The sequence below is a fragment of the Sorex araneus genome, chromosome 1 (assembly GCF_027595985.1).
Source record: "Sorex araneus isolate mSorAra2 chromosome 1, mSorAra2.pri, whole genome shotgun sequence".
NCBI classification, from domain to species: domain Eukaryota; kingdom Metazoa; phylum Chordata; class Mammalia; order Eulipotyphla; family Soricidae; genus Sorex; species Sorex araneus.
Genome location: NC_073302.1, coordinates 355,366,148 through 355,383,056, shown reverse-complemented (window position 1 = coordinate 355,383,056; position 16,909 = coordinate 355,366,148). Strand labels below are relative to the sequence as shown.

General features: G+C 39.7%; 1 protein-coding gene across 1 annotated transcript in view; it reads right to left on the bottom strand.

The window, feature by feature from the left end:
- The window catches only part of SUGCT (succinyl-CoA:glutarate-CoA transferase), a 977,794-nt gene that overhangs the window by 773,292 nt on the left and 187,593 nt on the right, over nt 1–16,909 (bottom strand). The window contains exon 10 of the mRNA XM_055144204.1: nt 13,412–13,507. Within this exon, the coding sequence (XP_055000179.1) occupies nt 13,412–13,507 (96 nt within the window). The remainder of the gene's footprint in view (nt 1–13,411; nt 13,508–16,909) is intronic.

The following is a 16,909-nucleotide window of genomic DNA, read 5'->3' as shown; positions in this document are numbered from 1 at the left end:
CTGACTCATTTCACTTAGCATGATACTCTCTCTATCCATTTATAAGCAAGTTTTATAACTTCACCTCTCCTAACAGAAGAATTTAATTTTTAATCAAAAAACACTGGACCTTTTCTAAGTCCAAAGGGTACCAAATATAAAGCCTGTCATAGCTATCTTTACACTAATTTTATTTATGTACTGTCTAATTATCTATATTCTTATAACTGCAGTAAAGTCACAGCCAATTAGGTGCAAAACAACCAGGATCTTTTAATTAAAAATTTTGTCTTGTTTTAACAAAAATCCCAAATTCATAAAGAGTAAGGCACCGTAAGCTCTCAAGCAATTATTCAGAAGATACCTGACCAAAATCTTTATAATAAAACTGGCGGAGCTAACTTAATTCATGCACTAATTTTGAATAACAAAAACATTTTTGATAATGCCAAAAATTTTTTTAAATTGCAGAAATGTCAGAGATACAATCAGATATATTTGTTAGTATTTGCATTATTTTCCCCAATAAGTCTTCAGATACTTCTTAATGAGTAAGTATTATCAACATTAACTGCAAACTTCAGTTTCCAAATATAGATGTTTAAATATTTGTAGTTTTCTCACTTGTTAAAAATGAAGAGAAATTTCTATAATCTTGGCTCCCAAACATTGTGGGTCTTCAATACAGATAGGTTCCCATCTGTGGGCCTCTCAGATATTGCTTCTGGAAATACTTCTGTTGTGTTTTATTAAATATAAACTCATGCTAAATCCCAATTAACTAGATAATTCAGTAATCTAGAATTTCTATCTTTTTTTTTTTTGGTTTTTGATTTTGGGTTTAGGGGCTATACCTGGCACTACTCAGGGGTTCCTCCTGGCTCTACACTCAAGGATCACTCCTGGCAAGCTTGGGAGACTATATGTGGTGCCAAATGATGGAACCCCATGTCAGCCACATGCAAGGAAGTGCCCTACCTGCTGTGCCCGCCCCACAGAATTTTTATCCTCTTTGATAGTCAAACAATGCTGATGCAGGCAGGAGTGCAGCAGGGAAAGGGCCTCCCAACAGCAATGAGTTCTTGAGACAGAAGAAAACCAGGAATGGGCTCTGTCACGAGCCCTACGGCTGCTAGAACCCACCTTGTAGACACAGGAACTAAGGCCTGATCCGACCTTTACCTGGCACCACTGCAGGCCAGAGAAGGCTGGACCTGCCTCCAAGAGCAAAGAAGCTCCAGCAGGAACAAAAGCCAAGAAACAGAAAATTATTTTAAAGAAATCACCATGACAACTATTAGGCTATTTATAGAAAATGTTTTCCTTTGAAGGTACCAAATTTAAGAAGATCAAGAAAACAACATTAGGGGCTATGGTCCCGCCAACAGTCAACCTGTACCTGTGGGGTGAGTGCATCAACAGCCTGATGGTGCCTTCAGGCTTCCTGATACCCCATAATTGCCGCTGTGCCTTTGGCCAGCCCCAGCAACTAGGGGACAAGTTTACCAAGAAATTAAATGGCCAAAAGTTACATATGTGGGAGCCACACCCAACAACCACCTCCAGCTCAGTATACAAGCTCATTTATTGGCCTTATTTCAGATACCCATAAATAAAACATGAAAGAGATCAAAAGCCGCAGTTAATCTCAGACCCGCACATGGCTGTGGTAAATCAGAGCGGGGCAGGTGGCCTGTGCCTGCCCAAGCAGAGCCCCCAGCAGCCACTTGCTTCTACAATCTAAAATCACCGCCATACCACTCACCTGACTCCACTGTCTCAGGACAGACCTCACCAAGATATAATCTGCTGAAAATTCTAGTATGCAGGTTTTGTGACTGAAATCTCCAGGCTTTCTCAGGGTTGGGATGAGCTACCGCCCCCCACCTCCCTGTACTTCTGGAAGCTTCGGCAGTCACATTCACACCCCAAAGCTGCCACCCAATTGAAAAGCTTCTCTAGCCTTACTATCCCGATAAAAAATACTGAATTCCCTGAAAAATCACCATGACCTCTTGGCACCTGAACTGCAAACCATAATGCACAAAAGGAAAAGGAGAGAGAGAGCAAGAAGCAAAGTGCCTCCTATAGAGGGAGGCTGGGGAGGGGGGGTGTTTGGGGATGGTGGTAAGAAACAGGGCTCATTGGTGGTGGGAAATGTACACTGGTGGAGGTATGGGTGCTGTATCATTGTATGACTGAAACCCAATTATGAACAGCTTTGTAATGGTCCACCTCAGATATTCAATTAAAAAAAATTTTAATATGGAGTTCATGCCCAATTCAATCAGCTTAATCAATGGCTGAATAAATAGCCATTGACTGACTAAATGTAGTACTCCTACATTAAGAAAAAGAAAACAACATTTAAAAGTACCCTTATTAATGGAATTTATAACAACAACAACAAAGTTCCTGCAGGCTCAGAGTATTCCAAAAATCTTTGTCTGAGATGCACTGGCAATGTAGTGGCATTGATGAAGTGGCATTTCTCTTCATCCAGTACTCTTCCTAAGAATTTCATAATGTAAGACCATGGGTACATGGGAGGGTAGACTGAAAAAGAGAGGCTGGCGGGGCATGGGGGCAGGGGTCCAAGACAGGTTTCTGTGCTACTTAAAGGGTACAAGTGACAAAAGGGATAGACAAGAGAAATGATGCTTTTAAATGGGCAAAATGTGGAATGGAAAAATTGTACCTATTTGGCTTTTACAGTATGTGGCTCTAATGTAGGAGGGAGAGATGTGGCAGGGTAGGCTGATGCTCTTCTCTTCCACTGCACCAGGATGTCCATTGTTAGCTGTGAAAGACGTAGCCAGCAATGCTAGAGGACTAGAGTCACCTTTGGTGGTGGTTAGGGGTCTTACGGCACTGGGTATTGAACTTAGGGCTGTGTACGCCAGAGTCTGTGCTCTCCCACTGGAGCCACACACCCCATCCTGATTTCAGTGAAATAAGACATGATAAGTTTGTTTAAGAAGGGGGAAAAGAATTTGAGAAGAGATGTGAAACAATCAAGGTGGGGGAAACATCACCCAGGTGAGTGTGGTCGGGTTGCTGGGAACTGAGGGAGCCCAGGTGGTGTGTCCAAGTCACATGCAGGCTCTGTGTGCTCCCAGCCACAGGCCCTGCTTCAGTGCAGAGATGGAATAGCCTAAGCAGCACGGAGTTTGCCAACTGGATACTAAGAGAGTGAAGTGTCCTTGATAACAATAAAGACTAGGTTTAGAACCCAATTATGCAAAGAGCAGCATCACCTAGAAACAGAATCTACGCCATAAAGATTTACAAAGATACCCATACAGGTAAAATCTTGTGAAAGACATGAATTAGAATCAAGTGAAAATAAACAAAAGATCCTAGGGAGAGACAAGAGGTTGAATAAATAAGAAACCAGCAGTCCTCTTAGGGTCTTCTCTGTGAGGACTGCGGGCAGAGTGGCTGTGTGGGAGGAAGGGCAGACAGGCTGCTGGGGGTCGGGGACATCGCCGCAGCCTGGGTGCCTGGGGAGAGCCAGGCACAGGAATCTGCAGGGAAACTTGTTCTCGGAGACTTTCAAGGGAAGGACAGAGCAGCAGTTGCAATCTCAGTCTGAATTATCATTTAGGTCATCTCCTAGAAATGTGTCTGCTCGAGAAAGGGAGAGCACTTGGTATGAGACCAAAGACACTGAGTCTTCTTGTAAGGAAAGCCAAAACGGAGAAGGGAGAGAGAGGTCTCTGGAATCACTCAAATATGAGAAAGAGGAGGAATTCATCACAAGCTGTATGTTTCAAATATAAGAATGTGCACTGTTCTTTAAAATATTCGGTCTAAGTCTCCAGACTTACTTGGAGTCAGGAATGGGCTAACTCCCCCATCTTCCTGTTCTTCTAAGAGCCTGGCAGTCATACCCACAAACTACCTCTGGCGTCATATAAGCTCATTGACAGCCATAATCCAGAAACTCACAAATAAATCTCTTTAATGGCCACTGAAATGCCTCCAGACCCTGAAGTCACCATCCAATTAAAAAATAAATGAATTAACTTCAGATGTACCACCCTATTTAAAATTTTAGACTTCCTAGAGCGTGCAGCCACAAATACTCTACACCACTGATACACCAAGACAAGGGCTTAATGGCTCCAGGGTAAAATAAAACAATCTTCACACTATCCTCCAAGGAAACTTTTTTGCATTATTCTAGCAGATTATTTATAACAAGCAATACAAAATAAATTATTTACGTCCTGCTTTGGGGGCAGGTTCTGGGGGCTGGGGTGGAAAAATTCAAAATGTGGTGGTGGGAAGGTATAATGGTGGTGGACTGGTGTTGGAATATAAGTGCAATCAATTATTGTGAACAACTTTATAAAAATGAAATAAAATTTAATAAATAAATAAAAATAAAATATTCAGTATAGTCTTGCATACCTGAGCTATGAATGAATACCCTTTGCTACTGAAAGAGAGGCAGAGATATAGGAGGATATACATACAGACTCCTCAGATATTACATAAACGTGGGAGCTTTGGATATACACAGATAATAAAATTGGTGGGGGCACCATGTAAATCCTATATTTAAAGAGAAGTGGTCTCCCTAATAACCATTATATAACAACAATTTTTTTAAAATCAGCTAACTGCTTTTTATACTCTCTTCTCGAACCCCAAGGAGCATCTCATTTTATAAATAACTGTTTAACTATTTAACTGTTTTATAAATAACTGCTTAATACCAATGCATGAAAAATATTAACCTGACCATTATGTAACTAATCCCTTCGACCAGGTGTTTCTCAGCGGCAAAATTAAAGGATGATGGGAACTAAAGAGAAAAGCTGAAATCCAAAAATTCTGTTTAGAAATTTGAGTTGTCAGAATATTTTCCACTGATATGTTCAACAAGTACCAAAATTATTGTTTGAATGCTATCTTCTAATTATCTTCCTAATTCTCAAAGAGAAGAAGTTGGGAACACACATAAATAATCAACATGAGGAATTAAGAATTGCATGCATATGAAATAATACATAAATCAAGGATCACTACTCTGTGAAATTTATACTCCATGCATTCAAAGCCTATGATCTTTTAGATAAGATTCAACAAGAATTGACAAAAATGAGGTAGGTAACTTAACTTATTCCTGATATCATCACGGTTTTTCATTATAAACTTTCAGATAAAAACACAGACAACTCAAGTTAGATGCAAAGCCGTAATTATTCTTTTTTAAAATGGAATTATAATTATCCTGGCATTCGCCAATAGAAATATTTCCCAAATCTATTTTAAAAATTGAAACAGATCAGGTTCCATATATTTAGACTCCATCTTTGTATTTTGTATGCTAGTTTTTTATTCAAGCTAAATTTGCATGTGTTCCTTAATTACAGTACTGAACCAGGTCTCTACCAAGAGGAAATGAATTGATTCTGGTCTCCTTAGGGAAGACCCACATAGATCTTCTCTTATTTCTTAGTGATAATAAAGTTGCAATCAATGAAATAAAAAGAGCATTGTATTAATTTTATAGTACTAAAACAACCCAATCTGCAAAAAAAATTTCTCTTCAAAGAGTGCAACCTGCACTCACATGCTTACACAAGCACATCCAGAAAGATCTCCCCAAATCCTTCACATATAATAATAAAAGTCAAAGATTCTAAATTTCTTTCCATCTCACATTAAAATCATTGAAATGGCACTCAAAATGCCAGTGCTCAAAGTCAAAACCCCTAGGAGGATGAGCTGAGGTCTACACAGTATTCTTTCAAGTGCACACTATATTAAGATAAGCAAAAATTAACCATAAACCTCATAATTGAACATAGTGAACACATTCCTATGGCATGTTGTTTGGGATTACGCAGCAACGATGACAATGCACAAGTGTTTTCTCCGTATATATCAAAAACAGATGTTCCGTGTTTCAAATGGACTCCAAGACTACCTCCTCCTCCACAAACTCCATCTTCTTCCTTTTCTTTACTGATGTAACGTTTGTTTCCAAAGGTATGAATGTTTTATATATTTATATATAAGCACATCTACTTCTTATTTTGTAACATATATTTTATAATGAATGTATATTATGAAGTTGAACATATGCAGATATCACACAAGTACATGAACATATGCCTTTGTGAATGTGTTTCAGAGTGCCACCCTATCACATCTACCACAGCTTCATTAATATATCCCTCGCCCACAGCTCGCCGGACCTTTCAGTTCACTCCCCACCTTCAGAGGAACTTAAATTTCATGGTCAGAGTCTGAGTTAATTTTCAATGGACATTCTCTGTTACCTGTTTTGCTTCTTTATATGTCACATATAAGTGAGATCATTTGTTATTTGTTTTTCTCCTTCTGACTATTTCACTTAGCTACATCCCTACTATTTCCTTCCATATTGTAGCAAAAGGCAAGATTTCATTTCTTCTAATAGCTGAATAGTATTCCACTGTGCAGGAAAACTTCTTTATCCACTCATCTGTTTGAGAGACCTTTGGTTATTTCCAGACTGTGGCTATTATAAAAAGTACTGTGATGTGCTTATATTTTTAGAATTGGTACTTTTGTGTTCTTTGAATAGATACCTAGAGGTGGAGTTACTGAAACATATGGTAGTGCTAGTTTTAATTTTATTATCTGTGTATATCCAGAGCTCCCATGTTTATGTAATATCCTAGGAGCCTGAATGTATGTCCTCCTATATCTCTGCCTCTCTTTCAGTAGCAAAGGGTATTCATTCATAGCTCAGGTATGCAAGATTATACCGAATATTTTATTTTTATTTTTGGGAAATCTCCATAGTGTTTTCCACAGGGACGAATCAATTTCTATCCCATCAAAGCCCAATACTGTTCCCTGTTAAACTGCCCCTGAATGGGATTCTCACTGTCATTGATGAGTACAAATTGCTTGACAAGATCCTTCAGCTAAGAACAAGTTTAATGAAGACAGAGTAGATGGAGCTGAAAAAAAGTAATAAAATCACAGAACTATTCTGTCAAATGTAGTAATAATTAAAATCATATTCAACAAGTTTTGGGAGATAAGATAAGAGTAGAAGTCTGACTGCTTGTGCTCCACTCTCCCAAAGGACGCCACTGAGCCCATTCTGAACAAAAGGCAGCGCCTCTCCGTCCCTCCCAAGTGGGTCTCAGGAGCCGCACATCTGGCCTGAGCTATATGATGAACCCACACCATAATTCCTTAAGCACACACCACTCATGCAGCTATGCCACAGATCTATACTGGATCGCCAAATTCCATACTGCTCATGGTCATTTTTCCTAGTATGCTGTGAGGACAAGCAGAAAAGACAGAGAAACCTCCAGCTTAATCCCTTAGGATTTTCAGGAGAGTTAACTTCAAGACTCACTCCCAGCAGAGCAAGAACAATAGAAAATCAGGGGGGAATACATAGAAACCACCAAGTTGAATGAGCAAAAACAGTACTACCAAAGACATGAACACACCAGTAAATCCTCAGACAATGTATTTAGTGAAGCTATGGTGGAAAAGTTGAACGAGTTTGAAGAAACAAAAGCACAGGCAGGCAGCAAAGTACAAGAAAGTATGAGAATGGAAATAAAAAAAAAAAGCACTGTCACTGTCATCCCATTGTTCATCGATTTGTTCGAGCGGGCACCAATAATGTCTCTCAATGTGAGACTTCTTGTTACTGTTTTTGGCATATCCAATATGCCATGGGTAGCTTGCCAGGCTGTTCCGTGCAGGCGCAATACTCTTGGTAGCTTGCCAGGCTCTCTGAGAGGGGCGGAGGAATTGAACTCGGGTCGGCTATGTGAAAGGTGAATGCCCTACCGCTGTGCTGTACTACAGTCAGAAATAACAGAAATAAAGAATACATGATAGGTGATATAGAACTTCTCAAGGAAAAAACATCCAACCCATCAAAAAATGGGGAGAAGAAATGAACAGGAACTTCTTCAAAAAAGAAATACAAATGGCCAGAAGACACATGAAAAATTGCTTCTTATCACTAATCATCAGGGAGTGATGATTAGTTTGAGCTGCAAACTAATCAAAACAGCAATGAGATACCATCATACACCACAGACACTGGCCCACATCCAAAAGAACAAAAGCAACAGGTGCTGGTGCGGATGAAGGGAGAAAGGGACTCTCCTTCACTGCTGGTGGAAATGCCGACTGGTCCAGCTATTTTAAAAAATAACATGGGCATTTCTCCAAAAGTTAGAAATTGAGCATCCATTCGACCCAGCAAACCACTTGTGTAAATATACCCTGGAGGCCCAAATACACAGCAAAAACACCATCTGCATTTCTATGTTTACTCCAGCACTACACACAATAGCCAGAATCTGGAAACAACCCAAAAGCCCAAGAACAGACAAGTGGTTTAAGAAACTATGGTACATCTACATAATGGAATACTCTATAGCTGTTAGGAAAAATGAAGTCAAGAAATTTGCTTATAAAGGAATGGACATGGGTAGTATCATGTTGAGTAAACTGACTCAGAAGGAGAAGGATAGACATAAAATGATTGTACTCATATGTGGCTTATAAACAACATAATATGAGACTAATGCCCAAAGACAGTAGAAGCAAGGACCAGGAGGATTGTGCCATGCTTGAAATTCTGCTTCCAGTGCTAGGGGAGAGGGCAGTTGGGATAGAGAAGGACCACTGTGACAAAGATAGGTGGAAATGATCACTCTGGATAAGAACTGCATGCTGAAAGTAAGTAAAGAACAAACATGATAATCTCCTAGCATCTGTATTGCAAACCATAATGCCCAACAGGAGAGAAAAAGAGAAAGAAAGGGTGGGGGTGGAGGTGGAGGTATTGGAGGGAAACTGAGGACATTGGTGGTGGGAAATGTGCACTGGTGGAGGGATGGGTGTTGGAATATCATATGATTGAAACCAAATCGTGAACAGCTTTGTAACTGTGTATCTCATGGTGATTCAATTTAAAATAAAAAAGTCAACAGAAGCTCTGAACAGCCGAATAACAGAAGCTGAGCAAAAGATTGAGGAGCTCCAAGATGAGATGGAGGAATCACTAGGAAACAGCAGAAGGTGGAAAATAATATGAAATGAAATGAACAGCATGCCAGAGAACTATGGGATGAGTTCAAGAGGAACAATATAACAATCATCATCTCTCCATGAACAGGAAGGCAAATGTCATGAAGAACCAACAGTTAAAGAAATCATGAATAAGAACTTCCTAAGTTGGATTAGAGTTATTGTACAAGAGAAAAGGTGCTCACCTTGCATGAAGCAAACCCAGGTTGGAAACCAGCACCCTATATGATCCCCAAGCATCTCCAGAATTAATTTCTAAGTACAGAGCCAGGAGTAATCCCTGATCATTGCCAGGTGTGCCTCTCCACAAAACAAAACAAAGCAAAACAAAACAAAACAAAATCAACAAAGATAGAACTCCAGGGTTGAGGATTAGAGGCATGAACTCCAAGAGGCTCAAAGTATCTATGAAAATAGACCCAAATCAGAAAACTCTAAAATACATTTATACTCAAAATGACAAACCCAAAATCCAAAGACAGAGACAGAATATTGAAAACATCAAGATCACAGGGGCTGGGGAGATAGCACAGTGGGTAGGGTGTTTGCCTTGCACGCGGCCGACCCGGGTTCAAATCCCAGCATCCCATATGGTCCCCTGAACACGGCCAGGGGTAATTTCTGAGTGCAGAGCCAGGAATAACCCCTGTGCATCGCCAGGTGTGACTCAAAAAGCAAAAAAAAAGAAGAAAACATCAAGATCAAAAAGCAACTTAATGTAAATGAAATCCCATTAGATATAAAGCATATATATCAAATGAGACTGTACAAGCCAAAACAATATAGAAAGATACAGCATAAAAATCCAACAAAATGAACACCTTAAAGGACACTGAACACTCTGTCCTAGCTAAAGTATTGAAGGAACTATTCAGAGCTTCATGGACAGGCAACAGCTCTGGGAATTTGTCGTCTTGAACCAGTTTTGCAAGAAGCTCTAAGAGATCTTCTTCAAATGACAGAGCAGCTTCCCACAATGTGGAAGTAAGTCCGGCACTCACTAATGGTGCACGTGGTGGTGCTCAAAATCCCATTTGCCGTTTCTTTAAGCGTTGTCAGGAGTAAACAATGTGGAATAAATTTGTTGCAAGTCTGCCATGGGGGCAGGCAGCGGGGCAGTGGTGGCAGGGACCTTAAGTTGCTCAGAAATGCAACTTCTTGTGAAATGAGGGAGGCTCTGGTGTAGGATCGACCATAGCAGGTTAGGAAATGTGGAAGCAAAAATGTCACTGTTGGTGGTCACAGCAGGGACAAGGAGGACGACAGGAGCGCAGCCCAAGGGCCCGTGGCACACTGCTCGTGTAGGACTGAGGCCTATGGGGTCCACAGAACCAACAGCACTGCAAACAGGAGACCCAATCTACAAGAAGTGAACTTAAAAATGTCCCTCCCAAGGAGGCAGGCCCGGGAACGGGAGGGAACCTGGGGACACTGGGAGGGGGAAGGTCACACAGGTGGTGGGATTGGTGCTGGTACACTGTATGCTTGAAACTCTATTAAGAGCAACTCTGTAAGCCACAGTAACTTAATATAGAAAAACATTTTTTTAAAAAAAGAAAATATCTCCATAATGGTAATTATGCCAAAAGATTAAGTATATTAAAAAGCAACTGTACTGAAAGAATCATAGTAATGCCTCAGGTATAAAGAAGCTATATATACTGGTGTGTAAGTTTTTGGAACAACATATGCATTAAACTTTGAATTAAAGTATTGTAAATCATGTACCTCAATAAAAATGTGGGAAAGGAAGTAGGCTGGAGGGACAGCATAGGGTTACAACGTGCTTCTTTGCCTGCAACTGACCTCTGCTCAATCCCCAGTATGCTATATGGTACCCCAAACACTGTCAGGAGTCAGCCCTGAGCACAGAACCAAGAATACCTCCTAAATAACACCAAGTAAGGCCCAAAACCAGAAGTAAAAAATAAAGAAAAAGAAGCCATATATGGTATACAAGAATAACGGAGAAGTCTAGATTTTCATAGAGTCACTGCTTTTTCTAATTGTATATTTTTTTAAAAAAAACAAAAAGTTGAGTCAGAGAGAAGAAACAGTACAGGGATTAAGGTACTTGCCTTGCAAGTGGCTGACGACAATTCCAATCTCAGCACTGCCCGTGATTCCCAGAACCCTGCTAAGTGACCCAGGGACACACAGCCAGGAATAAGCCCTGAGGAACACCACCAGAGTGGCCCAAGAACTGAAAACTAAAGCTAGTCTTTCCCAATGAAATGATACTAAAACTAAAAGGGTGTTCACTGAAAAACCCAGGTATGTGGGTTTTATGACTGAAACCTTCAGACACACATGGAGTTGGGAATGGGTGCCCCTACCCCATCTCCCCGCCCTTCCAGTTTCCTGTCAGCCACACCCACAAACCACCTGGAGGGGACGTATATATACATATATTTTTTTAATTTTTTAAATTTTATTGAATCACCGTGAGACAGTTACAAGCTTTCATGTTTGGGTTACAATCTCACAATGATCAAACACCCATCCCTCCACCAGTGCACATTCCCCACCAACAATACCCTGGGTATACCCCCCCTTTCCCACCCTCCCCCTGACTCTAAGGCAGACAATATTTCCCCATACTCTCTCTCTACTTTTGGGCATTATAGCTTGCAACACAGACACTGAGAAGTCATCATGTTTGGTCCATTATCTACTTTCGGCATGCATCTCCCATCCCAACTGGTTCCTCCAGCCATCTTTTTCCTAGTGATCCCTTCTCTATGCCATCTGCCTTCTCCCCTCCGCTCATGAAGCAGTCTTCCAGCTATGAGGCAATCCCCCTGGCCCTTGTATGTACTGTCCTTGGGTGTCAGCCTCATGTGATGCTACCCCACCCTCCACAAATGAGGTTCTTCCAAACCTTTATAAAGAGGATTTACTCCCAATCCTCTTTAAGCTTTTCCAGGAATTTGGAGGCGATGCATATGCTCATTAACGGCCATAATATAGACACTCACAAACAAATCTTGGAAGAGAGCCACAAGCTGCAGATATGCAACCAGACCCCAAAGTCAACATCCAGTCAAAAACTAAACTCCGGATCAAGAACCCTATTTAATATTTTAGAATTCCTGGAACTCATCTTGTACTTTATGGCACTGATGTACCAAGAATAGCACACCACACTTGAGGGGGTATAAAGTAGAAGCAAGTGATCTTGACATAGAGACATATATAGATATAGATATAGATGATATAGGTATAGATATAGATAGATTACACACAAGGCGCAGCCTGTAACAACATGTTAGTGATCTCTTCTACAGGGGCTTACTGGCTCCAATGTGAGATACAACAATTTTTACACTTTCCTATAAGCAAACCTTTTTGATCATTTTTAGTGGATTATTCCTAACAAGCAATACAAAATAAATTATTTAGCATCTGCTTTGGGGGCAGGCTTGGGTGGTGGTAGGTAAATTTGAAATAATGCTGATGGGAAGGTATAATGGTGGTGAGATTGGTATTGGAATATTGAATGTAATAAATTATTGTGAACAACTTTTTGAAAAATGAAAGGATGTTAATCTATATTGATGGGCTTTTCTTAATATTAACCGTTCTGTCAAGAGCAATAGAATAAATACTTCTACAATAACATTCCCTCCTTTACTCAACAGGTACCTGGTATGTGCTTCTTTTTCATTTGAGATGGATAAAAATAAAAATAATAATAATAATAAAGACACCTCTATTTAGAATACAGTACCAAAAATTTCACAAGTGCATTAATGAGACATGATGCAACCAAGCTAAGAAAAAAATTACTGTTTGGAAGGAAAGTCATACATTTTGATTTTGACTTTGAAATAGCACAGTTCCTTCACATATCAATTCACACTAGCCAAAGTCAAGAGTTTCTGAGGACATGTTTAGATGTTTAATAAAAAGCAGCAGTTCCTGAACCATCTGCTGTGCTAAAAAAGTGGAAATCAGTCCTCGTGCACATTTTTCATTCTATCCCAATCCTGTGAGAATATTGTAAACTGGGGTATATCACATTTGTTTTTTAATTAAGTAAACAAATAACATTTTATAAAATAGCTACAACAAATGCCTCCTTGGGGTTATGGGGAAAAAAAAGAAGCAAATTATCTTGAGTCCAAAAGAAAATCGTTTTCAGCAAGCTCCTCTGAGCCACTTAAGTGCTCTGTGACTAATCTGATAAAGAAATATGCAAAACACCACATTTGCCATAAACAACAGAACTTTGCTATTGCCATACACAAACAGATGACAGAATACCACGGAAGTTTGTTTTTCAATAAAAAACTATTTTCTACTCATATTGTAAAAAAAAATGCAGTAGCCTCATACTTTCTACACATATTCTTACCTGGTAAGGGACAATACTGCCATGAGCTGTGCCCCAGCGCCTCGCTTCCTTCTGGCTAATCAGATAATTAGCAGCTACCTGGGTCAAGCATGCTACCTGCCAAAAAAAAAAAAGGAAAGGAAAAAGAACATCAGTTTATCCATAATTAAAAGCAGAAGGTCATAATAATGTTTTATTTTATTTCATTAGTCATACTGTAAAAGTAAAAATGGAGGGAAATAAAACTGCCCAAACAAGTTAGAAAACAAAAAATACAGGCATAAACATTTTTTCAGACAGAAAAAGTGCAGTATTGTATTTCTGCATTATGTAAGTACTCTTTAATGACTTACAGAGAAATATGAACACAGAAACACTAGGCTCCTGAAAATATAATTAGAAGTCAGAGCAATTGACCCAGAAGACAGAATTTTGTTCAGACTTTAACACTTTAACAAAAATATATCAGATCTGAGAAACCTGTATTGGCAGGCAGAAGAACAAAAGAAGCCCATGCTCCAACTTGCATCACATGTAAAAACAATTTAGTTTCTATTTCTTGTTAGTTTGGTTAATTTTTCTGTTGAAAACATTCTAACACACATGATCAAAATTATTTGAATTTTTATTCATAACTGAATCAGCCTCATTTAAACAAAAATTAGTGCATTTCTGTCAATCTGGTCCTAGGCCCATATCCTTATAAAAGACCACAGCACTATCACGTGTTCATTCATACTAGCATTATGGTACCTATTTCAGTCTTTAAGAATCACATTCTCTGGCTCCTGATCAAGCTGCTTAATGGCCATGATCCCAGAGACTCAGAAACAAATCTCAGAACCCAGTGGCTTTTGGCAGAAATGCGTCTGGACTCCGCATTAGGTTTCCCACGCCTGGCCAGCCCAGATGGGAAAAGGTGCCATGCCTCTGCCTGTTCCCCTGGCGGCTTGGGGGCCGCCATCTTCCAGAGGCCAATGGACAGCCAGGTATGAGCCCACAGTGAGGAGACACGCAGGGCCTCACAGAATGGGGGTGGAGTTGGCCTTTTCCTTCCCCGCCCCAATGAGACCCCAAGTTGCCGCCTATAAACAGCTTCTCTGGCTCCTGATAAAGCTGCTTAACACAGCCGTGCGACATCATATGCTATTCATAATGAGCAATAGAAAACAAATTGTCCAAAGTTGCCTTTTCGGCAGATCTGAGTGTTGGGGTAGAATCCCAAATAATAATCGTGGGTCTGGTGTTGAAATATTGAATGTAATCAAAGTAGAGAGAGAGTAATGTGGAAATCATCTGCCACACAGGCAGGGGGAGGGGTGGAATGGGGGTATACTGGGGTTCTTGGTGGTGGAAAATGTTCACTGGTGAAGGGACGAGTGTTTCAACATTGTATGACTGAGACAAACCCGAAAGCTTTGTAACTGCTCTCATGGTGATTCAATAAATAAATTTATTAAAAAAATCACATCCAAATGTACATTAAGTCTTTAAGATGTACATTCAAAAGAACAAGAACAACCAGTTCTGGCACAGTCAGAGAGGAAGTCACTCTCCTTCACTGCTGGTGGGAATGCTGACTCGTCCAGCCTTTTTGGAATTCTTCAAAAACCTAAAAATTGGACTTCCATATGACTGAGAAGTACCACTCCTTGGAATACACCACAGGGGCCCAAAACACACAGCAGAAAAGACATCTGCACTGCTCTGTTCATTGCAGCAATATTCACAGTAGCCAGAATCTGGTGAGTGCCTGAGAACAAATGAGTGGATGAAGAAACTGTGGTAGTTACACAATGGACTACTCTGCTCCTATTAAAAATGAATGAATTTGCTTATACATTGGTGGACATGTAAAGTATCATGCTGAGTGAAATGAGTTCAGAGGGACAGATGCAGAATGATGACACTCATTTGTGGGATGTGGGATATGAAAAACATAGTATTATAATAGTATCTAAAGACAATAGAAGTTAAGGTCAGGAGGACTGGTCCATGGTAAGAAACTTGCCACCAAAGGTGAGAAGGTGGCCAGTTAGGACAGAGAAGGAACCACTATGACAATGACAGTTGGAAATGATCATTCTGGACAAGAACTGAGTGCTGAAAGGAGATAAAGTGATATGATAACATGATAACCTTTCAGTAACAATATTGCAAACCACAGTGCCTGAAAGGAAAAATGGGAAGACAAAAAATGAGAGGGATAAAAGTATCTCCCACAGAGGCAGGCTGGGGTGATTGGGGGCATGGAGGAGACAGGAGTGACACTGGGAACACTGGTGGCAGTAATGCACACTGGTGAAGGGATGGGCATTAGAACAGTGGGTGACTGAAACTAAATCATAAACAACTATAACTGTGTATCTCACAGTTATTCAATTAAAAAAGACCACAGATCTATCAAACCACAGATAATTCATCTCTTCTGTAATATTTCATATATTAAATTTATTATTTCATATAGTAAATCAACCTATTCTGTAGTATTCCACATATAGATATTAAACACCTATCATAATTCAAATTTTTTTAATTTATTCTTTTATTGAATCACCATGTGGAAAGTTACAAAGCTTTCAGGTTTAAAAATTTAAATGATAATAACAACTTGATTTCTGATGATCTACGAAAAAGCACCAAGTTTTAACAATTTTCCATAGCTTCCAGAGGGTAAAAAGTACTGTTACATCACTGCTTCATAATATGAACATGACACAGCATGGGCTTGCTTTGCCCATCCAAATCATCAGACATTACTGGGAACCCACAAAGCCATCAGGTCAAACATCTCAAATTAAGACTATCTTTTGAGACAACTAAGGGAATAATTTTTCAGAGGTTGGCCCTCCAACTGGTATGGCAGGTGTGGATCCTACAAGGTTCTCGCTAGAGTTCAGCCTGGATGATCCTCGTGCTGTACCAGTGATTTGCCTTTACTTTATTCTTAGAATTTACACACACTTTAATGTTCATTGGCTTCACCGCTGAAACTGGAACTGCCTTATGGCAGCTGCTGTGGCTGTACTTCCCAGGTGGCAAGGCTAATAAACTTTGAGTCATCCACTTCTGGAACCCCATCTGGTCTTGGGCATTTGAACTATGGAGCATTCCAGGGCAGCCTGAGGCTGCCTAGTGCTAATCACCATTTTATTTCTATATCTTTCAAAATTAAATCAAGATTTTGTAGGGAAAAAATGCCCTTGAATAGGAGATTCAAATTCATAACTTCTAGTTTCTGTCCATCTATACCTAGTCTACAACTGTGGGTATCTAATTTAACTTCTTTGACCTTCAGAAATAATTTCCATATAATTTCGATGGCTTAATTTCCATATTATTAATTTCCATATAAGTTTGATTTAATTAGGAACCTCTATCTGAAATAACACATGAAACACTAATATATAATGAGTTACAACTCCAAGTAATCAGAGTAAAACAGAAGCAGACCTAAGCTATCATTCTCAGCAACATAAAAAACAACAAAAACACTATAAAATATTAAGTGGCCCTACC